At 43.1% G+C, this 24900-nt stretch overlaps 1 protein-coding gene across 1 annotated transcript; it reads left to right on the top strand.

Annotated features, from left to right (window-relative positions):
- The first annotated feature begins 1116 nt into the window (after window positions 1-1116).
- On the top strand, window positions 1117-3780 carry LOC114568520 (gastrula zinc finger protein XlCGF71.1-like). The gene is made up of 2 exons (XM_028598134.1): window positions 1117-1152; window positions 2903-3780. Exons 1-2 carry the CDS (start codon window positions 1117-1119, stop codon window positions 3674-3676), a joined length of 810 nt encoding a protein of 269 aa, XP_028453935.1. The 3' UTR covers window positions 3677-3780.
- The last annotated feature ends 21120 nt before the right edge of the window (window positions 3781-24900 follow it).

Here is a 24900-nt window from a genome sequence, read left to right on the forward strand (position 1 = left end):
TTGAGCAGCTGTTGGTGGTTAAAGAAGAGGTTCTCCCTGAGCAGCAGGAGTGTAGCTCCAGTGTGGACCAGCAGGAGCCAGAGCCCCCCCCACACATTAAAGAGGAACAGGAGGAACTGTGGAGCAGTCAGGAGGGAGAGCAGCTTCAAGGGCTGGAGGAGGCTGATATCACCAAGTTCCCATTCACTCCTGTCCCTGTGAAGAGTGAAGATGATGAAGAGGAAGTTCAGTCCTCACAGCTTCATCAAAGACAAACTCAACACATGGAAGCAGAAGCTGATGGAGAGGACTGTGGAGGACCAGAACCAGCCAGGAACTCACATCCACTTTTACAACCAGAGACTGAACACCAGACTGGAGACTCTTCTGATCCTGAGAATGGTGACAGTGCTGATTGGAAGGAGACCAGAGAACCTCAGTCAGCTTTAAACTCTCTGTATCATGATTCAACATGTAAGAAAACATTCAGCTGCTAAAAGTACTTTCTAAAATGAACCAATGAAATGTTGAAATATTTATTATAACAATGATCCGCATTTTATAGACCAAACTATTGAACTGTTAGCCCATAGTATTAGAACAAAGTATTTACGTGAAGAGATCTAGTAAAGTTAAAAGTGCTTCCTCCCGGTTGGGGGTAATAAAAAGTGGCAATAAAAGTCACAGTAAAGATAATGGAACAGTGACTACAAATGGTAGTAGTTAATGTCATGGGGGGGGGTATAAGGACACTGCAGTGCATTACAGGATGTAGCGTGGAACAGCAGAGCATAGCAGGACGTAGCAGGATGCAGCAGGGTGACGCAGGGAGTGCAGCAGGACCACGGCGACAGCTGCAACCAAGATGTTGGTGCCATCCTAATCCAAGGAAATATGATGGGCGACAATAAAACCTAAGGACTAGTAACTAGTTAGGTTAGTAACAACCATTTCTGGGACAAGGATGCACACAAATGGAAAGAGAGAGGAGGTTATAAATAACAGCAGGTTATAAATATAACCGCATAACTAAGAGAGACAGGTTAAGGAGAGGAGCCTGGTCGGGCTAGAACTCTCCCCAACCGGATTGGGCTGTACTGTACTGTCTCCCCCTACTTTTATTATATTATTGATTATATGGTAGAGGAATCTGACGATTATGACGAGAAGCAGGTGGGCCGGGCTAGTTGGATGCAACCCCTCACTCCCTAACTATAAGCTTTATCAAATAGGAGAGTTTTAAGTTTACTCTTACATGTGGTGACGGTGTCTGCCCCCTGAACCGAGACTGGGAGCTGGTTCCACAGGAGAGGAGCCTGATAGCTGAAGGCTCTGGCTCCCATTCTACTTTTAGAGACTCTTGGAACCACAAGTACCTCTGCATTCTGGGAGCGCAGTGCTCTAGTGGGACAATAAGGTACTAAGAGCTCTTCTAGATATGATGGTGCTAGACCATTTAGGGCTTTGTAGATCAGGAGAAGGATTTTAAATTCAAACCTGGATTTTACAGGAAGCCAATGCACATGTTGCATATCCTTTAACGCCCACTTAAAACAAACCTTTAGAACTACGCTCTGCAGTGCTCTGCTACGTCCGGTAACGCCCTGTTAGATCCTTCTACGTCCTGCTGCGTCCTACAATGCCTAGCTATACCCTGCTACATCCTGCGACACCCTGCAGTGCCCTGCTATGACATGAACTACTATTTCTAGTCACTGTTCCATTATCTTTATTGTGAATATTATCACCACTGTTCATCACACCCCCAACCGGCCCCGTCAGACACCGCCTACCAAGAGCCTGGGTCTGTCCGAGGTTTCTTCCTGAAGGGAGTTTGTCCTCGCCACTGTCGCACTGAATGCTTGCTCTTGGGGGAATTACTGGAATTGTTGGGTCTTTGTAAATTATAGAGTGTGATATAAACCTACTCTATCTGTAAAGTGTCTCGAGATAACTCTTGTTATGAATTGATACTATGAATAAAATTTGATTTGAATTGAATCAAAAATAACAACTAGATTTCTGCCAGTAGTGCTGTGGAGGCCAGGGCAATACCATCCAGAGTATACAGTTCAAATAGTAGCTTAAAGTACTGACTAAACAGTTGAAATTGTATCTAAAAGTACTGCACTGCATGAAAAGTGGGATTTTCGTGTAACTTCAGGTTTACGACTGTACACGGCAATTTACAGGCAACACCAAAAACTGCCGTAAATTGTCGGAAATTGACGTGGGCCTTGCTTGGCAGTTGTCCCCCCATGATCCCCCCCTCTCCCTAATTCTAGGGGAGGCTCTAACATGTAAATGAAAATGCTGTGAGCTATACAAATGCAAATCAGGGTAGCAGCAGGGGGAGTTTTACCCCAGGTGACATTTCTAAAAGGCATTAACTTAATTTTAAGAACATTTCTTTAAATAGATCTTTTTTTATTGTAGACTCTTAAATAAATCAATTAAAGCTTAAATTTAATGAAAATGCTAGATTAATTACTGAATGTATTTGATTCTTTTTCCTGCAGATGTTGAGCAGCTGTATGTGGTTAAAGAAGAGGTTCCTCCTGAGCAGCAGGAGTGTAGCTCCAGTGTGGACCAGCAGGAGCCAGAGCCCCCCCCACACATTAAAGAGGAACAGGAGGAACTGTGGAGCAGTCAGGAGGGAGAGCAGCTTCAAGGGCTGGAGGAGGCTGATATCACCAAGTTCCCATTCACTCCTGTCCCTGTGAAGAGTGAAGATGATGAAGAGGAAGCTCAGTCCTCACAGCTTCATCAGAGACAAACTCAACACATGGAAACAGAAGCTGATGGAGAGGACTGTGGAGGACCAGAACCAGCCAGGAACTCACATCCACTTTTACAACTAGAGACTGAAGACCAGACTGGAGACTTTTCTGATCCTGAGACTGATGACAGTGCTGATTGGAAGGAGACCAGAGAACCTCACTCAGCTCTAAACTCTCTGAAACATGATTCAGGACATAAGAAACGATTCAGCTGCTCTGAGTGTGGGAAAAGATTTGGCTTCAAGTATGGTCTGAAGAGACACATGATGACTCACACAGGAGAAACACATTTTAACTGCTCTGAGTGTGGGAAAATATTTAGCCAAAAGGCAGAGTTGAAGAGACACATGATAACTCACACAGGAGGAAAACAGTTTAGCTGCTGTGAGTGTGTGAAAATATTTGGCTTCAAGACAGATCTGGAGAGACACATGAGAACTCACACAGGGGAGAAACCTTTCAGCTGCTCTGAGTGTGATAAAGCTTTCGCTGAACGTAGCACCCTGAAGACACACATGAGAACTCACACAGGGGAAAAGCCTTTCAGCTGCTCAGTTTGTAATAAATCTTTTACAGAGAGAGGAAGTTTACGTAAACACATGGTAGTCCACACAGGAGAGAAAAGATTCAGCTGCTCAATTTGTAAGAAATCTTTTACACAGAGAGGAAGTTTACGGTCACACATGGTTGTCCACACAGGAGAGAAAAGATTCAGCTGCTCAATTTGTAAGAAATCTTTTACACAGAGAGGATATTTACGGTCACACATGACAGTCCACACAGGAGAGAAAAAATTCAGCTGCAGTGTTTGTAACAAAAGATTTGCCTGGCGTTCTCATGTCAAAAGACATAAATGTGTTAGTCAGATGGAGACAGAAGCTGATGGAGAGGAGTGTCAGTTTTTCCCACAGAATTAGATTCCATTTGTGGTGGTAGCTGACCCGGGGTGGGGGGCAGAAAGAGGTTCAGACTTCTTATATTAATTGTACTGCAAATATTTGTATACTGTAAGAAATAAAAATAATCAGTCAAGCTGGCTATGCTTTATGAGGATACAAATCATAGTCGAATTATAGCTGTGTGTTTAGTGGAAGAGCACTGTGACAGCTTAGTCATGCAAAATGAGAAAAGGAGACTGTTGTACGTGCAGAAAGCAGCACTGTATGACGGTGGTCAGAAAGCAACAAGAGTGCAGCAACAAAGTTAATATCAGTTTGATATCAGTTTGACCATGAGAATAAGTTACTCCTCAACCTGTGACAGGCAACAGCGGCGCATTGTTCTCTCTGACCATCAGCATAGCTAAAGTCTGCCTAACAGCTGATGAAGAGGGCGTGTGCCAAAAGACTGGGACCAGTCTGTGCACCAACCAGGGGAGGCTAAGTCTAAACCACGGTACTCCTCCAACTTTTAATAAACAAATCAAAATGCTCTTAGAGACTGATATATGAATTCATGTATAAGCCAGAAAATTCAGTCTGATGAGAGAAGCCTGTGTGCCTGCTCAATTGGACCTGTGTACACGTTTATGCTCTTATAATTTTACTTAAATAAATACTTGTTAAACTTTTAAATCCTCTCCTTGCCTACTTAGTGGATTTTGAAATGCACAAAGAAGTGACCCCGACGCGATCCACTAAGTGGCACCAGAGGACTTTCCCCGGAATCGAGCAGACAGGACGGACTCCAGTTTTTTCTTCACTCAAAACAGCGCGCTGTCAAAAATAAGGTAAGCAGAGACCTGTTAATATCTAACTTCTGCACATTGAGCATAACCAAATTTTTGAGTGAAGAAGAACAAGAGTGCCGTTGGTAAATTGAATGAAATCTTAAGAGTATAAAAGAAAACTAAACCGTAAAACGAAATTGCAAAATAAGAACTGTTAACAGAATGAAAAGAAAGCCTGTAAAAAGCTCTTGGTTCATTGAGACCGGAGAGTTGGGCAAAACTAAAATCAAAGAGGTAAACCTTCGAAGGTTCAATGGTCTGACGAGACCTATAAATTGGCTATAAGAGACTCGTAAAAAGCTTTTAATCTACAACTGGTTGGAAAGTTGAGTACATTGGGTGAAATAAAACCGTAAAAAGCTCTTGGTTAGAAAAATCGGAGAGTTGGTTTAATTTGACTTAAATAGAGGAATCGCAGTCGGTTGGTTGGTAGATACTGTAAAAGGCCAATGGTTGGTTATTCGGTTGGTTGGTACTGTAAAAAGCCAATGATTGTGAATTCACCGTAAAAAGCTCTTGGTTAGAAAAATCGGAGAGTTGGTTTAATTTGACTTAATTAGTGGAATCTCAGTCGGTTGGTTGGTAGATACTGTAAAAAGCCAAAGATTGTGAATTCAATGCAATGACAGGAAACGTTTTACATTTCGATACGGAGGCAGATTTTGAAGTATATTGTGAAGAGAATAAAATTACTAGAGCACTGTTTGATTTTGAGGTATACTGTGAAGAGGATAAAATTAATAAGGCACAGCTTGAAGTATAAACAATTACTAGTGAAGGTTCATTGTGTGAAGTGTCCGAACGGACAGGGGAGAATACTTTAGGAAAAGAGTGAAACAGTAACAGGTAGTGGTGACGAAGTGAGTTTAGAGCTAGACTCAGATTTTGAGAGCAACATACAGCAGGACAAGAGACAGACTGACGTTACAGAGTCAAATTGACACTTTGAAAAGCAGAGACAATTGTTCGTTGAAAATATATACAGTTTCTTATATATAGTGTGTTTCGGGTGCTGTTGGGAACTGTATCATGGCATAAAGAAGTGAAAGATTGTGCATACAGTGCTGAAATGGACTACTGAAAGCTTTTCTGTTGGTGAAACTGGGGAAGAAAGCACCGGGGGGGCAGCAGAAACGGTTGAGACAGGGAAAAAGATACTCTGTAAGTGGGAAAAGGAAGGACTGTTGGCAGACATAGGGAGAGATGAGAGTGTATTGAGAACTTTGAATATCAGAGCAGAGAGTCAGGCACGAGTGGCAGACACAGAATGGAAAGAAAAAGGGAGTAGTAGGTGGGGGCCTGCATGGGGGCGTAAACAAAAGAAGGCCGTGGAGAAAGATGTCACAAGGGGGCTGACTGAACTGCTGGGTAAACTGAAAAGGAAAAATGATAAGTTGGCAACATCTGGTGGCACAACTGAAGTAGTACCAGAAAAGACTAATAATAACCCAACCACAGCCACTGCCAGCGTGTACCCTTCCCTACCACAACCAACAGCACCTCCATCCTACAAGGCTATAACAGTGGTGCCAGTAAAGAGAGGTGTGCTGGAAGTGAATGGAGGAGTTCTGGATCTGGACATCCCCCAACACAACGACCTGGCAAATCTGGTGAAATGCACAGCCAACCTGACTGACACAATTGACAAACTAGAAAATCAAATGGAAAACACCAGAGCAGAAATGAGCCAGCTCAAGGGGGAATACATGGTTGTGACACAGTCACCATCAGACAAGGACCCCCAGGACCATCCACTGCATCACTCCAACTGCCACCATCACAATCAACGCCTCAACTCCTGCCCCAACCTCGGTCCCAGAGCACTCCTAGAGGGGGTCTGCAAGTGAGACCACCTTTTGATCGATTTGTAAATGAGTATGCCCCCTTAGATAAAGGCTCCCAACACTCTGACTATACCTTCTCCAGCCACACCTCGTCAGTTAGCTTGAAGGAATCTGACGTATCCTCTACTGACGATGAAGATGAACAGCAGCACAGAATTATACAACACTTCACCAAAAGGGGTCCCCCACACGATGGAGGCATGCAGAAACTGTAGCTGCAAGGTGTGTTTGAAGGAGAAGCGAAGGTCATGGATGAAGCAAGAAGAGTATATGACCTTAGAGACAGACCCCCAAAAAGGGAGGGCTGGAGCTTTCCCTATTATGGAACACCCCTCAACCAACTTCGGAGTGTATGTGCCATTCAAACACAGATCTGGAGGGGTTACTGGATGACCTCCCGCCAATCACCCAGGGAGCTGGACCATGGATACGAAAGTTGGAAGAACTTTGCCAGGGCCAAACCCTGGCCCTAGGAGATATGACAGCCCTCCTCACCAGAGCCATGGGTGGTGATGAAGCCAAACGCCTGCTCAAGAGCCTCCACATCTCCAGACATGACCATGATGGAGACAATTTCGGGAACTATAGAGGAGTTGTCTGGGATGGGCTTCGTGATAAATATCCCACCAAGGCCAACCCAGAAGCCATGACAGGCCTAACCCTGAAACCAGGCGAAAACCCCATTGATTATCTTAACATGGCTAAATCTCTATGGAGGTCAGCTTGGCGAGAGAAGTATGACCGCTCCAAGGCCTCCATCCTGCTGTGGAGAGAGAGATGCATAGCTGGTCTGCCTGAGCCAGTGCAAAAACAACTGAAACTCACCGTTGGCCTAGCTCACCTGCCAGAAGAACAATGGTTGGCGCACATCTTCCATCACACCGACCTACATCGCGAACAAACAGCCAAAGATGATGAAGAGATGCAGCAATTGACCAAAAGAGCTCTGAAGCTACAGGTCTCGAAAGCCACTGAAGAAGTTAATACCAAGACAAAGGCTATTAAACAAATGGCAGTACAAGACCCTGCACCTGCAAACCAGATGGGAGTCCTCTCAGACCTGTTGATCGAGTACATGATGCAGTTAGCCAAGCAGTAGGAGACGCCATGACTCGATCCTTTGAGTGGAATGCGGGAGAAGTCGAGGACCCCTCCACTGCCTCAGTGTACATTCCTAATCCACGGGGGAGGGCCTCTTCCAGAGGAGGTCCCCCCAGGAGGGACTCCTGCTACATTTGTGGCAAACCAGGACACTGGGCTTCTCAATGTCGTTCACCTCCCAATGGATCCAGGCGATTCAAGAAGAGGAAGAGGAGGAAGAGGACAGTTTGCTCCCAGAAGCGGGTACAGACCACCCACACAGCAACAAACTCCACAGGTGCCTAACCAAAGCCACCTGCCCACTCAGACTTGGATGGGAGAACAATACTGATGGGGCCCAGAGACTTCAGCCAACCAATTGGACACATATTCACCCCTGAAAGAGCCACTCGTTGAATGCACCATAAATGGAAGGAAACACTTAATGTTGGCTGACTCTGGGGCTGCATATTCCTGTATCACAACTCAGCTTCCCTTATCATATGACAACACTGTGGTGGTTGGAGTCTCGGGAACGCCACAGAAACAATTCTATACCACGCCTGTCCCTGTCACTTGGAGAACTAATTGCACCACCCATCAGTTCTTGTATGCACCAGAATGTCCAGTCGATTTACTTGGAAGAGATCTCCTCTGCAAGCTGGGTATCACCATCTACTGCAATGAAGAGGGTGTGCATGACGCCTCTACACCTCCCCCTCTCACTCCAGCCTGCAGTATTCTCCATATGGCCCCAGCCCCATTGTCACCGGAGGAACCTATCACCACAGTCTATTGGCTCAGACTAGATGGCACTCTCCCACAAACACCTGCTATACAGTACCAGTATATGCAGTGGAGAAAATGGATCTCCATTGCACTCTCAACTACACCATCACTCTAGATGATTGCAACGATTACGATTGGGAGGCAAACATGACACTCCTCACTCCCACCATCTCCACCACTTCCATGTTCACTGGCAAAGGAGTTGCAGCTGCAGTTGACCTTACTGAACACATCCAACCGTGGTATCAACTAGGTACTGACTCAGCTCCACATATCACCCTAGCCATAGGATACGCCTATGAAGCCAGATCATTGGGACCAACGGTCAAAAGAGCCCTGACATGTGGTAGGAAACCTCGTTGCCACGGATATGGAAGGCTAAAGAAGAAGATATGTGGTGTATTTCCACCCCTACCACAGAAACAACTCATCCTGAAAGGAAAGAACTAGCAAGACACCATGGCCGCGAGATGACAGATCATCCTGACACAGACAGACTACTGGCCACTGTTCCTGTTGGCCTATGGACAACTGGTCCGCATGATGTGGGGCTGGTAGATACCTCGCCCATTCCTATCACATTGAAAGAACCCAGTGAGGTCATCTGGAAACCACAATACAGACTCTCAAGACCAAACTGAGGGCATCTCTCCTACTATCGCTGGGCTCTTGGACTCTGGAGTTCTAGTCCCCACCTGGAGTGACTGGAACACACCTCTGTTTCCTGTGACAAAAGGACCTGGAAAAGGATGGAGAATGGTGCAGGACATCAGACCCATCAACCAAACCACGGTGCCAGATGTTCAGCCTGTTCCAGACCCATACTTGGCTCTACAGAACATACATCATTCTCACAGTTTTTTCACTGTCATTGACCTGGCCAATGCCTTCTTCTGCATCCCACTCCACCATGACTCTCAACACATATTTTCTTTCACCTTCTGTGGCACCCAGTACACCTACACCAGAATGCCCCAAGGCTACAGAGACTCTCGCCAGAAGACGTCATCCTGCTCCAATATGTGGATGACATTCTCCTTGGTGCACCCTCCGCTGAACTCTGCCTGCAAACTACAGGAACCATCCTGTCATTTCTTGCATCCAAAGGTTATAAGGTCAAGAAGGAAAAAGTCCAGTGTTGCAGGAGGAAGGTTGCCTTCCTGGGAAGAGAAGTCTCTGCCACAGGTCAGACCCTATCCAGCCAACATCGAGAATCCATTCTCCAGCATCCTCGCCCAGAAACAGTACAGGACATGTTGTCTTTCCTGGGTTTGACGGGGTACAGCAGAAACTATATCCCTGGTTACACCCTCCTCATCCAACCACTCAGAGACCTAGTGGCTGAAGCTGGAAACAGAAACCTAAATGCTCTCCTCCAATGGTCTCCTGAAGCTGAAACTGCCTTCTCCCTCACTAAGGAAGCACTCTCCCAGGCCACCATATTGGCTTCACCTGACTACACCATTCCATTTCATCTTGATGTTTCTGTCAAGAACGGACATGTTCATGCCGCTCTTTTCCAGAAAAAAGGGGGAGACAGGTTAGTGCTAACCTACCACACCTACAACACATCTTCGTTCGTTCCCAATGTCACACAGTCGATGTTTAACAATCAGAGTAAGGGACTCGCTGATGTCTGGTGGATGTGTGTGACACAGCCCCGCCTTAGACCATCCTTACCTGCTAAATGGAGGGGAACCTGCGCCTTAGTGTCCCTATTATTGCCGATTACCATGCTTCCTATTAGCGCAGGGAAGATAGAGGAGACAGTACAGTCTACCTACCACAAACATTCCTTGAAGAGGGCTAAAAGAGACACTGACTTGGGTTTTGGTACATGGGGAGATCCAAGCACCCCGTTCGGGTCTATAGATAGTAGGGTGTATATAGATGCAATTGGAATACCAAGGGGTGTACCAGAGGAGTTCAAAGCTCAGAATCACTTAAACACTAACTATAAACACGAATGTGGACTGGATAAATTATATACACTACAACCAGCAGAGGTTTTTGAACCGGACTAGGGATGGCCTGAGGGGTGTGTCCGAACAATTAGCCGCCTCCTCACTCATGGCATTTCAGAACCGTATGGCACTGGACATGTTGGCAGAAAAAGGGGGTGTGTGCCACATGTTTGGAGATGCTTGTTGTACATTTATTCCCAATAATACTGCCCCGGATGGTAGCATCACTAGAGCCTTGGAGGGGTTGACCTCTCTAGCCAATGAACTAGCAGAGAACTCAGGTGTGGCTGAAAACCTCATCACCAGTTGGCTGGAGGATTTTTTTGGCAAATACAAAGCAATTGTGCTCTCCATGCTTATGTCCGTGGCAGTGTTTGTGGGCATATTGGTGTGTTGTGGATGCTGTTGCATCCCTTGTTGTCGCACTCTGGTGAACAGATGGATTGATGTGGCTCTGACCAAAAAAGATCCCCAGAAAGATGCTCCTCCAGCCTACTCCATGCCCCTGTTGGGGATGGAGGATGGTGATGAGACTGATTCGGACAATGAAGGAAGTGAATCACCAATGTAACGCTATGCTATATTAATCTTGCTTCTTCTTCCCCTAGTGCGGCCAATTATTTACCAGTTTGAGGGCCATATAATCCTAAACTTAGTAGTATTCACACCTGAGGTGTGAAAAGGGGGATCTGTAAGAAATAAAAATAATCAGTCAAGCTGGCTATGCTTTATGAGGATACAAATCATAGTTGAATTATAGCTGTGTGTTTAGTGGAAGAGCACTGTGACAGCTTAGTCATGCAAAATGAGAAAAGGAGACTGTTGTACGTGCAGAAAGCAGCACTGTATGACGGTGGTCAGAAAGCAACAAGAGTGCAGCAACAAAGTTAATATCAGTTTGATATCAGTTTGACCATGAGAATAAGTTACTCCTCAACCTGTGACAGGCAACAGCGGCGCATTGTTCTCTCTGACCATCAGCATAGTTAAAGTCTGCCTAACAGCTGATGAAGAGGGCGTGTGCCAAAAGACTGGGACCAGTCTGTGCACCAACCAGGGGACGCCAAGTCTAAACCACGGTACTCCTCCAACTTTTAATAAACAAATCAAAATGCTCTTAGAGACTGATATATGAATTCATGTATAAGCCAGAAAATTCAGTCTGATGAGAGAAGCCTGTGTGCCTGCTCAATTGTACCCGTGTACACGTTTATGCTCTTATGATTTTACTTAAATAAATACTTGTTAAACTTTTAAATCCTCTCCTTGCCTACTTAGTGGATTTTGACATGCACAATACCATTCAAATTAGGGAAGGGGGCTTTCGCATCTGACAACAAAGTCCAGTTCATTAGATTAGTATGAACAGGTCATAACTGTATATTTTTACCAAGGAGCGCGTTTTGCTCTTCAGTTAAAAAAATGTAGGAGTGACTTACATAAGGTAACTGCTATTACTGTTGTAGCTAATTTGTACAGCAATACAATAGTGTTACGAATACAAAACATTATGAAGTGTAATATTTTCTATTTTGAAATATTGATGTATAAATTGTCCGTGATGTAGATTAACAGATCACCCCTACAGTTCGGCATGCATGCACTCAAAACTTTGACTTTCATGCTATTCCCAAATGGCTCACATCTGTGATGGTTATGGACATTTCTGTTGCCTGTTATTTTGTATGTTTCCTGTTTTGTATATTTCTGTTTCCTGTTTTATTTTGATAGTCTGGTTTTCTGTCTTGTCTAGTCTAGTTTTACTTCCTGTGTTTCCTCACCTTTGTTTATTACCCTGTATCTCTTAATGTGTTTCACCTGCTGTGTCACCTGCCCCTCGTTACCTCATTACCCAGTGTATTTAGTCCTTGTGCTTCCCTTCCCTCCCTCTCTGGTCAGATCGTTTTGCGTTCTTGTGCCTTTATCCAGTCAGTTTGTGTCCATGCCCTGCTAGTCTTTGTCAGTTTGTATGTGCCTGCGTATTCTCCCGTCAGTTTGAGCGTTTTCTGTTTTTTGTACTTCCTTGGTTTTTTGGATTACTTTGGATTTTTCTGGAAGTGGTTTTTTGCCTGCTGCAACGTACAGGACTCCCTTGGTTTGTTTTTTTGTCCTTCAATAAATCTTCATGTTCAACCCCTCTCCTGCCTGCCTGCCTGCCTCTCCCTGAATTTGGGTCCTTTAATCCCCACACCATAACAACATCACAGTCTCTGCTAAGCAAAGACTTCGAAAGAGTCATACATGCATTAATTACGTCCCGTTTAGACTGCTGTAACTCTTTGTATGTTGGATTGGATCAGTCATCCCTTCATCGGTTACAGTTGGTCCAGAACGCAGCAGCTCAGCTTTTAACCAGGACCAAAAAGCTCAACCACATTACACCGGTTTTGGCCACGCTCCACTGGTTTCCTTTTTGTTTTAGGATTGAATTTAAAATTGTGTTAATTGTTTTCAAGATCTTAAATGGGTTGTCGCCTTCTTATTGATCAGAGCTTTTACATGTCCACACACCTGTCAAAGCACTGAGGTCTTCCAATCAGATGCTCCTCGATGTTCCCAGGTCCAGGTTAAAAGTCAGAGGTGACCGAGCCTTTTCATTGGCTTCTCCAAACCTCTGGAATAGTCTACCTATTCATATAAGAACAGCCCGGACTGCTGAAACATTCAAGTCCTTGCTTAAGACCCTCTACTATGAATTGGCTTTCAAGTCAAGTTGAGCTTTGATATCTTGACCTTTTTCTACTGTTAGTTATTTTGTGTTGTATATTGTGTATTGTTTGTGTATATTATCTCTTTGATTTTTGGAGCTTGTTAAGCACTTTGGTCAACTATGGTTGTTTTTAAATGTGCTATATAAATAAAATTGAACTGAACTGGCTGCTGAAAATCAGACGTTTTGGTGCTTTGTGATATTCCTCCGGCGCTGGCTAAAACCTCTTTAAGGGGTGCCAAAACTTTCTCTATGCAGTATAAACCCTGAATAAATACCGGTAATAACTTCATAATACTAACCATTAAACTCCGGATCGACTCTAGCCATCCACTCTGCGGGGAAAAAGATCAATGTCGGTCGATGTCTTCTTCTCTGTGTTGATTAGCGGATTGCAAACCAAGTTTAAGGCTCATACTGCCACCTACGTTACTGTATTGGAGTGTGTAGAATAATCAATGGCATTAATCAGTCTGCATGGAGGAGTATGTGTCTGTGTGTGTGAGAGAGAGAGAGAGCGAGAGAGAGAATATATACATCAGTATGTGGTGGTCAACATTGATTGTGTGGACAGAGGACTGTGGAGGACCAAAACCAGCCAGGAACTCACATCCACTTTTACAACCAGAGACTGAAGACCAGACTGGAGACTCTTCTGATCCTGAGACTGATGACAGTGCTGATTGGAAGGAGACCAGAGAACCTCAGTCAGCTTTAAACTCTCTGAAACATGATTCAAGATGTAAGAAAACATTCAGCTGCTAAAAGTACTGTCTGAACAGTTGAAATATTTAGCATAACAATGATCCACATTTTAGAGACCAAACTATTAAGATTTTTTAATCAGCTGTTTGGTTCTTTGTGACTATTTTTTTTTTACATTTCAGTTTGGAGTTATTCTTCCTTCAACAGACTGACTGATGAAATGGAGAGAACTGTTGAATGTTACGTGATACGTAACATTACGTGTTGATACGTGTAATTATTATTGATTTGAGGATTGTTTCAGGACCATCAGACCTGCAGCAGGAATCATTTTTATTGTTCAATATATTGTTCTGTTTCTTATTAAAGTGCTCATATTATTCTTTTTGGTTTTCCCCCTTTCCTTTATTGTGTTATATATCTTTTTGTGCATGTTACAGGTTTACAAAGTGAAAAAAGCCCAAAGTCCCCCCCAAAGGGACTTACCATCTCCAGCAGAAAACACTGTTCACAAACTGCTCCAAACAGCTCTATTGTAGTCCAGCCTTTATTTCAGAGACGAACGTTATAATGCTCGCCTAGCTGCTAGCATAGCATGCCCTCAAACTCTGCTTCTGACTGGCTAGTAGTCCTTACCTAGGTACTGTCAGGGCCCTCATACTCTGCTTCTGACTGGCTAGTAGTCCTTACCTAGCTACTGTCAGGGCCCTCATACTCTGCTTCTGACTGGCTAGTAGTCCTTACCTAGGTACTGTCAGGGCCCTCATACTCTGCTTCTGACTGGCTAGTAGTCCTTACCTAGGTACTGTCAGGGCCCTAGTACTCTGCCTCTGACTGGCTAGTAGTCCTTACCTAGGTACTGTCAGGGCCCTCATACTCTGCTTCTGACTGGCTAGTAGTCCTTACCTAGGTACTGTCAGGGCCCTCATACTCTGCTTCTGACTGGCTAGTAGTCCTTACCTAGGTACTGTCAGGGCCCTCATACTCTGCCTCTGACTGGCTAGTAGTCCTTACCTAGGTACTGTCAGGGCCCCTCATACTCTGCTTCTGACTGGCTAGTAGTCCTTACCTAGGTACTGTCAGGGCCCTCATACTCTGCTTCTGACTGGCTAGTAGTCCTTACCTAGGTACTGTCAGGGCCCTCATACTCTGCTTCTGACTGGCTAGTAGTCCTTACCTAGGTACTGTCAGGACCCTCATACTCTGCTTCTGACTGGCTAGTAGTCCTTACCTAGGTACTGAGCATGTGCAACTCCAAACAAAGATGGAACAGAAGTGAGATGTTTCACTCTGTAGCTAAAACAGATGAGCTCAACACACAGGGTGAAAAGAGGAGCTGCAGCAATGTGCAGTACAACAAAAATATGGTGTTTTCTGAAATATAAACCATGTAAACAACCTGTACAACCTCTAAATATAATTATGAACCTTAAAATGAGCATTTAAATGATATTTCTATGAGAAAAACATGTCTCCAACCCGAGCTGGGAACTCTGACGCTTCAACAATTAATCAGAATATAATCAGAATCACAACACGGCCGACTGGCTGGAGGCATAATATTTGTTAAGAGGCTAAATGTGTCAAAATACCATTTTGAATCAAATATTTTTTTATTATTTTATTTATATATTAGGGGAGACACACAGAGACACACACTGACACACACAGACATATACACACACAGACAGACACAGACAGACACAGGGGTGGCTTTGGCTCAGTGGTAGAGCATTTGCCTGCCAGTGGGAAGGTTGGTGGTTTGACCCCTGGCCCTGTTGAAGTGTCCTTGGGCCCATGATGCTACATCGGAGTGTAAATGTGCATGTGTATATGATGAACAGGTGGCACTTTGTATGGCAGCCTCATGTATGAAGGTGTGTTAATGGTTGGAATGGAGAAAAATTACTGAAACTTCACTGCAATAAGTCCTGCATTGAAAATGTTACTTCTTTAAAAGGATATAAGTATCATCAGAAAAATGTAGTTTAAGTATTTAAAGTAAAAAAAAAACTAGTAACTAAAGCTGTTACAATCAAACACTGGTGTTACCTTTGTAAAAATGTAATTTTCTTTGTTTGAATGTTCTTGCCATTATAACTTTTGGGAACAACAATCTTTTTACATTTGGGTAAATAGAGTCCACATTAAAAAAAAACCTTTAAAGGAATTGGGAAACTAACTACCATAATATTTAAAAGTTTTCTCAGAGCTGTGAAAATCTAATCAAATATTTTTCTTTCTTCAAACGTGTATTTTAATCATTTATCTTGCTGTGTGTTTTTCTAAAGAAGCCTAAAACACTTACGGACTTTTATTTTGAAGCTCAGCAACTAATCTGCACCGGAAGCTGTAGACTTCACTGCGGCTAACTTCACACTTTGAACAAGATGGCGTCTAGCTGTGTCTTTGCTGTGTAGAGAAAGAGGTAAAATGTGTAAAGTCCAGATGCTGAGAGCGTTGGTGGAGCAGCGACTAACTGCGGCTGCTGAAGAGATATTTGGGCTGTTTGAAAGAACGATAGCAGAGTACGAGGAGGAACTTTGTCGTTCAAAAGAGGAGAACGAGCGACAACGGGAGCTACTGGACGCTGTTTACAACCCTCAGCTTCGGCTACACAGAGCAGGTTTGGTCATTAAACCTTCAGTTGATCTTTCTCTCCTTCCTGGGATCTCTTCTCTCAGCAACGATATGACGATAGGACGTATGGAAATAAGATCTATTGTAATCTTCGCTCTTTAACAGGCCTTCGCCAAACCCACCAGACTCCATGTAAATAATCAGGACTTTTATCATCGTAAAACACACTGCATTCAAAGTGGACAGAAATACAATAAATCTACCAAAAGCCGTCTTGGTTCATCTTTCCACTGTTCGAACAATCACCACTCTGGTTTGGTTGAAATTAACCCTTAATTCACCCATTTACCTGTGGAGATATGCTGGCTCTATACACGCTAAAAGTCCTGATTATTTACATGGAGTCTGGTGGAGATATGCTGGCTCTATACACGCTAAAAGTCCTGATTATTTACATGGAGTCTGGTGGAGATATGCTGGCTTTGGTGATGGTGATTTCAGGACTGTTTTCTAGATAAACAAAGGTTCTTATTTAGGGTGACCAGACTTCCCGATTTTGAGTTGCTTGTCCCGAGTCCTGACAAAAGCCTAAAATGTTCTGGCGATTACATAGCCGACGTGTTTTTATTATAGCCCTATGTTAATGTATGTATGTGTGTGTGTGTGTGTGTTTGTCTGTCTCTCTGTCTGTTTGTGTGTGTGTGTGTGTGTGTGTGTGTGTGTGTGTGTGTGTGTGTGTGTGTGTGTGTGTGTGTGTGTGTGTGTGTGTGTCTGTGTGTGTGTGTGTGTGTGTGTGTGTGTCTGTGTGTGTGTGTCTGTGTGTTTGTCTACAACGCAATTCAGGTCAATGACGTGATCCAGAAATCCAAAGAAAATTGACATTATTACAGAGTATCAAGAGAGAACAACTACAGTTATTATCGCTAGAGATTGAGATGTAACACAAAACAATTCACTAATAATTAGTTTTCATGATGATTGCATTACTTACCAATACGTACAGTTCACTCATTATTATTATTTCTGGAAAATATGAAATAAAAATCCAATTCTCTCATTTTGATTGCTGTAGTATGCTACCTACTTACCTACAATTTTCTCTGAATGATAGGACCTGGGCTGGCACATGGTCACTCAAGTTGAATCAAAAGCTTGGAGTGAGATCACATGAGTTAGGAGTGGAGCCCCCCCTTATCCAATAAGCCCACTAAACAGAAGTGGTCAATGTACACAGGATTGTGTGTGTGTGTGTGTGTGTGGTTGGAGCTTTGTGCTCATTATGTCTATTTAGGCTTTGCTTGTGTATCACCTCGCACCCAAACAAATTATAAAGGCAGCATTAAAATAACACCTAACCTACTGCATCATGCTCCAAACAGTTAGAGGAAACATCTTGAATGTGTGTAGTAGAAATGGTAGAAGGGTGCAGTTAGCGTGGTGGGAAATTGTGGACAAATGGACATATTTGAGTATTAAGGGAAAGATATGAGCTGTGTGTGTGTGTGTGTCAGTCTGCAGTTTGGTTGAAGTCACAGTGAGTCATGCCGACAAAGTGGTTTCAAGTGTGGTTACAGTTTTTCAAAACTTCACGCAGACAGCGTTTGCTGCGATATGATATTAAGGGAGAGCCGAAAGCGGTCGCGGTGCTGTTGACGTTACGCTTCCTCGGAGATGAGTAGGCACAACGGTGGTTTCTCTGCCCTGGGGACTGACTGACAGGCTGAGGTTGCAAGGCAAGACAACTTTATTTCTACAGCACCTTTCAGCAACAAGGCACCTTTACTTCTACAGCACCTTTTACCTTTCAGCAAAAGGCACCTTTACTTCTACAGCACCTTTTTACCTTTCAGCAACAAGGCACCTTTACTTCTACAGCACTTTTTTACCTTTCAGCAAAAGGCACCTTTACTTCTACAGCACCTTTTACCTTTCAGCAACAAGGCACCTTTACTTCTACAGCACCTTTTACCTTTCAGCAAAAGGCACCTTTACTTCTACAGCACCTTTTACCTTTCAGCAACAAGGCACCTTTACTTCTACAGCACCTTTTACCTTTCAGCAACAAGGCACCTTTACTTCTACAGCACTTTTTACCTTTCAGCAACAAGGCACCTTTACTTCTACAGCACTTTTTACCTTTCAGCAACAAGGCACCTTTACTTCTACAGCACCTTTTACCTTTCAGCAACAAGGCACCTTTACTTCTACAGCACCTTTTACCTTTCAGCAACAAGGCACCTTTTCTTCTACAGCACTTTTTACCTTTCAGCAACAAGGCACCTTTACTTCTACAGCACTTTTTACCTTTCAGCAACAAGGCACCTTTACTTCTACAGCACCTTTTACCTTTCAGCAACAAGGCACCTTTACTTCTACAGCACCTTTTACCTTTCAGCAACAAGGCACCTTTACTTCTACAGCACTTTTTACCTTTCAGCAACAAGGCACCTTTACTTCTACAGCACTTTTTACCTTTCAGCAACAAGGCACCTTTACTTCTACAGCACCTTTTACCTTTCAGCAACAAGGCACCTTTACTTCTACAGCACTTTTTACCTTTCAGCAACAAGGCACCTTTACTTCTACAGCACTTTTTACCTTTCAGCAACAAGGCACCTTTACTTCTACAGCACTTTTTACCTTTCAGCAACAAGGCACCTTTACTTCTACAGCACTTTTTACCTTTCAGCAACAAGGCACCTTTACTTCTACAGCACCTTTTACCTTTCAGCAACAAGGCACCTTTACTTCTACAGCACCTTTTACCTTTCAGCAACAAGGCACCTTTACTTCTACAGCACTTTTTACCTTTCAGCAACAAGGCACCTTTACTTCTACAGCACTTTTTACCTTTCAGCAACAAGGCACCTTTACTTCTACAGCACCTTTTACCTTTCAGCAACAAGGCACCTTTACTTCTACAGCACTTTTTAGCACTTTTTACCTTTCAGCAACAAGGCACCTTTACTTCTACAGCACCTTTTACCTTTCAGCAACAAGGCACCTTTACTTCTACAGCACCGTTTACCTTTCAGCAACAAGGCACCTTTACTTCTATAGCACCTTTTTACCTTTCAGCAACAAGGCACCTTTACTTCTACAGCACCTTTTACCTTTCAGCAACAAGGCACCTTTACTTCTACAGCACTTTTTACCTTTCAGCAACAAGGCACCTTTACTTCTACAGCACCTTTTACCTTTCAGCAACAAGGCACCTTTACTTCTACAGCACCTTTTACCTTTCAGCAACAAGGCACCTTTACTTCTACAGCACCGTTTACCTTTCAGCAACAAGGCACCTTTACTTCTATAGCACCTTTTTACCTTTCAGCAACAAGGCACCTTTACTTCTACAGCACCTTTTACCTTTCAGCAACAAGGCACCTTTACTTCTACAGCACTTTTTACCTTTCAGCAACAAGGCACCTTTACTTCTACAGCACTTTTTACCTTTCAGCAACAAGGCACCTTTACTTCTACAGCACCTTTTACCTTTCAGCAACAAGGCACCTTTACTTCTACAGCACTTTTTACCTTTCAGCAACAAGGCACCTTTACTTCTACAGCACTTTTTACCTTTCAGCAACAAGGCACCTTTACTTCTACAGCACTTTTTACCTTTCAGCAACAAGGCACCTTTACTTCTACAGCACTTTTTACCTTTCAGCAACAAGGCACCTTTACTTCTACAGCACCTTTTACCTTTCAGCAACAAGGCACCTTTACTTCTACAGCACCTTTTACCTTTCAGCAACAAGGCACCTTTACTTCTACAGCACCTTTTACCTTTCAGCAACAAGGCACCTTTACTTCTACAGCACCTTTTACCTTTCAGCAACAAGGCACCTTTACTTCTACAGCACCTTTTACCTTTCAGCAACAAGGCAACTCAAAGTGCTTTACATGAAACATTAAAGAGCAATAAAAAAACGGTCATGATGAAAGTAAAACAGGCTAAAATATAATAATATACAAATACAATAATTAAAGTTACATTGAGTAAGAAATTACTAATTATTCCATTTAATAGGTTGTAGGGAGGGGTTTTACTGTAGTTTTAGTTTCATTTCTGACAGTGTAAAATATTCTAAATAAATGGAATAATCCATCCATCCATCCATCCGATGGATGGATTATTCCATTTATTTAGAATATTTTTACACTGTCAGAATGGAATAATGTTCTAAGTAAATAGGTTTGGAATTATTTCAACAGAAAGGCTGTGTGTAAACTCATGTGCTCTCTGCTCGTCTTGGGCGACATTTGGTGTGTCATACCGAAATTTGTGAAATCCATAAAATAATAAACTTGTCTAATTACAAACAATAACAGAAGATGGAAATAATTACAAAACTGTTGTAGCTATCTATGATTGTTTGATGGCTAACGTTAGCTCAAAACGCCATTCCAGTGACAGCCTTTGTTGTGTTTGATTGCTAACTTGTAGCCAGCAGTACGAACTTGGTTATGTAGGTCCATTTTTATTGTATTGACATTACAGAAGTCTCTCGTTAGCAGAAGTCTCTCGTTAGCAGGTTCTTGGAGGCTACTTCAGACATTACAGAAGTCTCTCGTTAGCAGAAGTCTCTCGTTAGCAGGTTCTTGGAGGCTACTTCAGACATTACAGAAGTCTCTCGTTAGCAGGTTCTTGGAGGCTACTTCAGCCTCTAATCTACCGTGTAGATGTCGCCGCATCATTGTCGCAAAGTGACACATGTGCAACTCACTCACATCAGGTAGTGACACTCTCTCTGCATCTGCATTGGAGTCGGGAAGAACTGAAAACAGTTTCGCAATCTTAGACAGCCGTCCAAATCTGCTCAAACAAGTCACCTTTAAAAAGAAAAAGGAACCAATGAGGCCTAAATACTTCTTTACTTTACATTAAGTTCAATTCAATTTTGCCCTGCTACGCTCTGCGGTGCCACACTACGTGATGACATGAACTAATACAACTACCATTTCTAGTCACTGTTCCATTATCTTTATTGTGACTATTACCGCCACTGTTCACCGCACCGTCAGACACCTCCTACCAAGAGCCTGGGTCTGTCCCAGGTTTCTTCCTGAAAGGGAGTTTGTCCTCGCCACTGTCGCACTAAATGCTTGCTCTTGGGGGAATTACTGTAATTGTTGGGTCTTTGTAAATTATAGAGTGTGGTCTAGACCTACCTGTAAAGTGTCTTGAGATAAAGCTTGTTATGAATTGATACTATAAATAAAAATTGAATTGAATTGATTCAAAAATAACTCCTAGGTTTCTGCCAGTAGTGCTGTGGAGGCCAGGGCAATACCATCCAGAGTATACAGTTCAAATAGTAAGGCAAGGCAGCTTTATTTGTATAGCACATTTCAGCAACAGGGCAATTCAAAGTGCTTTACATAAAACATTAAAGTGCAGTAAGAAAATAATTAAAAACAATTTAAAAACATTAATAAACAAATTAAAAACATTAAAAGACAAGAATAAAATTGATAGTGCAGTATAAGAATAAAAGTTACAGTGCAGTATAAAAAATTCAAGTTAATAAAATAGATTATTTAAAGAAAAGCAACATCAAAAAGATAGGTCTTTAGCTTAGATTTAAAAGAACTGAGAGTTGCAGCAGACCTGCAGGTTTCTGGGAGTTTGTTCTAGATATGTGGAGCATAAAAACTGAACGCTGCTTCCCCCTGTTTAGTTCTGACTCTGGGGACAACAAGTAGACCTGTCCCAGACCACCTGAGAGGTCTGGGGGGGTCATAGTGTAGTAGACCTGTCCCAGACCACCTGAGAGGTCTGGGTGGGTCATAGTGTAGTAGACCTGTCCCAGACCACCTGAGAGGTCTGGGTGGGTCATAGTGTAGTAGACCTGTCCCAGACCACCTGAGAGGTCTGGGTGGGTCATAGTGTAACAGACCTGTCCCAGACCACCTGAGAGGTCTGGGTGGGTCATAGTGTAAGCAGACCTGTCCCAGACCACCTGAGAGGTCTGGGTGGGTCATAGTGTAACAGACCTGTCCCAGACCACCTGAGAGGTCTGGGTGGGTCATAGTGTAGTAGACCTGTCCCAGACCACCTGAGAGGTCTGGGTGGGTCATAGTGTAGCAGACCTGTCCCAGACCACCTGAGAGGTCTGGGTGGGTCATAGTGTAGCAGACCTGTCCCAGACCACCTGAGAGGTCTGGGTGGGTCATAGTGTAGCAGACCTGTCCCAGACCACCTGAGAGGTCTGGGTGGGTCATAGTGTAGTAGACCTGTCCCAGGCCACCTGAGAGGTCTGGGGGGGTCATAGTGTAGTAGACCTGTCCCAGACCACCTGAGAGGTCTGGGGGGGTCATAGTGTAGCAGACCTTTCCCAGACCACCTGAGAGGTCTGGGTGGGTCATAATGTAGTAACAGATCAGAAATGTATTTTGGCACTAAACCGTTTAGTGATTTATAAACCAGCAAAAGTATTTTGAAATCAATTCTTTGAGGCACTGGAAGCCAGTGTAGAGACTTCAGTACTGGAGTGATGTGATCCACTTTCTTGGTTTTAGTGAAGACTCGAGCAGCAGCGTTCTGAATCAGCTGCAGCTGTCTGATTGATTTTTTAGGGAGACCTGTAAAGACACCGTTACAGTAGTCAAGTCCACTGAAGATAAAAGCATGGACAAGTTTTTCCAGATCCTGCTGAGACATAAGCCCTTTAACCCTTGATATATTTTTAAGGTGGTGATAGGCTGATTTTGTAATTGTCTTAATGTGGCTTTTAAAATTCAGGTCTGAGTCCATGACTACACCAAGATTTCTGGCTTTGTCTGTTGTTTTTAACATTGTCGTTTGAAGCTGAGCGCTGACTTTCAATCGTTCCTCTTTTGCTCCAAAAACAACCACCTCCGTTTTTTCTTCATTTAATTTAAGAAAGTTCTGGCACATCCAATCATTAATCTGTTCAATGCACATATTTAATTGTTGTATTGGGCTATAGTTCCCTGGCGATAAGGTTATGTAAATTTGTGTGTCATCCGCATAACTATGGTAACTTATTTTGTTGTTTTCCATAATCTGAGCCAGTGGAAGCAAGTAGATGTTGAACAGAAGAGGCCCCAGAACTGAGCCTTGGGGAACTCCGCACGTCATATTTGTATGCTCAGATGTATAATTACCTATAGACACAAAGTAGTCCCTATTCTTTAAATAGGATTCAAACCACTTTAGTACTGAGCCAGAAAGACCAACCCAGTTTTCCAATCGGTCAAGCAATATGTCATGGTCTACCGTATCAAATGCAGCACTGAGATCAAGTAATACTAAGACTGACATTTTGCCACTATCTGTGTTTAAGTGGATGTCATTAAAGACTTTAACAAGAGCTGTCTCAGTGCTGTGGTGTGGTCGAAAACCTGACTATAAGGCATCAAAACTGTTGTTTAGCGATTAAGAAAAGGTTGAGTTTTTGAAAAACCACTTTTTCTATGATTTTACTTAAAAATGGAAGGTTTGATATTGGCCTGTAGTTGCTCATTAGTGTCATGTCTAGATTGTTCTTTTTTAGGAGTGGCTTGATGACTGCCGTTTTCAGGGCCTGTGGGAAGATACCTGAGAGCAGAGATGTGTTTACAATCTGTAGAAGATCAGAGGCCAAACAACCAAACATTTTTTGAAAACACCCGTTGGTAGAATATCAAGGCAACAGGAGGAGGTTTTCAGATGTTGTATTATGTCCTCCAGGTTTTTAAGGTTGATCGTATGAAATTGTGTCATGTTGGAATTTGTTTTGCGTGCACACTGTGACAACACATATCCTGTACTTGATATGGAAGCACTGACTGTTTGTCTAATTTTCTGAATTTTGTCTGTGAAGAAGGAGGCAAAGTCATTGCAAGCCTTGGTAGACAACAGTTCAGATGCTATTGGTACTGGAGGGTTGGTTAATCTATCAACAGTAGCAAACAAAGCACATGAAATATTATTGTTTCTGGCAATAATGTCAGAGCAAAAGGACCGCCTTGCATTTCTTAGTTCCAGATTATAAATGCGAAGTCTCTCTTTATAAGTGTTATAATGGACCTGGAGATTAGATTTTCGCCAACTGCGTTCAGCTTTTCGACACTCTTTTTTTCTGTTCTCACAACTATAAAATTTCTCCATGGAGATCTTTCCTTACCAGAGACAGCTTTGACCTTAGTGGGAGCAATAGCATCAATAACATTCGTAATTTTACAGTTAAAATTATCTACAAGCTCAGTGACTGAGGCCCCAGTGAGGGCGGCTGTAGAGGAGAAAAGCTGAATGAATGATTCACTGGTGTTTTCAGTGATATACCGTTTTCTGATTAACTTTGTTTGAACACTTTTGGGCACAGAGATAGTGCCGTTAAAGAAAACACAGGAATGATCAGAGAGAGCAACTTCCGTCACCACAACCTTGGAAATGTTCAGACCCTTGGAGATAATCAAGTCCAGAGTGTGCCCCTTATTGTGCGTGGGCTGTGTCACATGCTGAGTCAGTCCATAGCTCTCAAAAACACAACACAGTTCTTTGGTCCCTCGGTCCTGGGGGTTGTCAACATGAATGTTGAAATCACCAGCAATAATTACACGGTCAAAGTTAATACAGATTATAGACAACAGTTCAGTAAAGTCGTCAAAGAAGTTTGCACAGTATTTAGGTGGCCTGTAGATATTTAGAAGTAGAGCTTGAGGGGAGGATCTTAGCTGAAGAGCCACATATTCAAAAGAAGCAAAATTTCGGTAAGATAATTGCGTAGATTGG

The sequence above is a fragment of the Perca flavescens genome, chromosome 14, assembly GCF_004354835.1.
Source record: "Perca flavescens isolate YP-PL-M2 chromosome 14, PFLA_1.0, whole genome shotgun sequence".
Taxonomy (NCBI): domain Eukaryota; kingdom Metazoa; phylum Chordata; class Actinopteri; order Perciformes; family Percidae; genus Perca; species Perca flavescens.

Excerpts from the sequence above, each read along its gene's own strand:
- LOC114568520 (XM_028598134.1), top strand. The coding sequence starts at position 1,117 with ATGGTAGAGGAATCTGACGATTATGACGAGAAGCAG. Across the intron at positions 1,153-2,902 it reads ACGATTATGACGAGAAGCAG|GAGACCAGAGAACCTCACTC; the intron begins GTGGGCCGGGCT and ends GCTGATTGGAAG.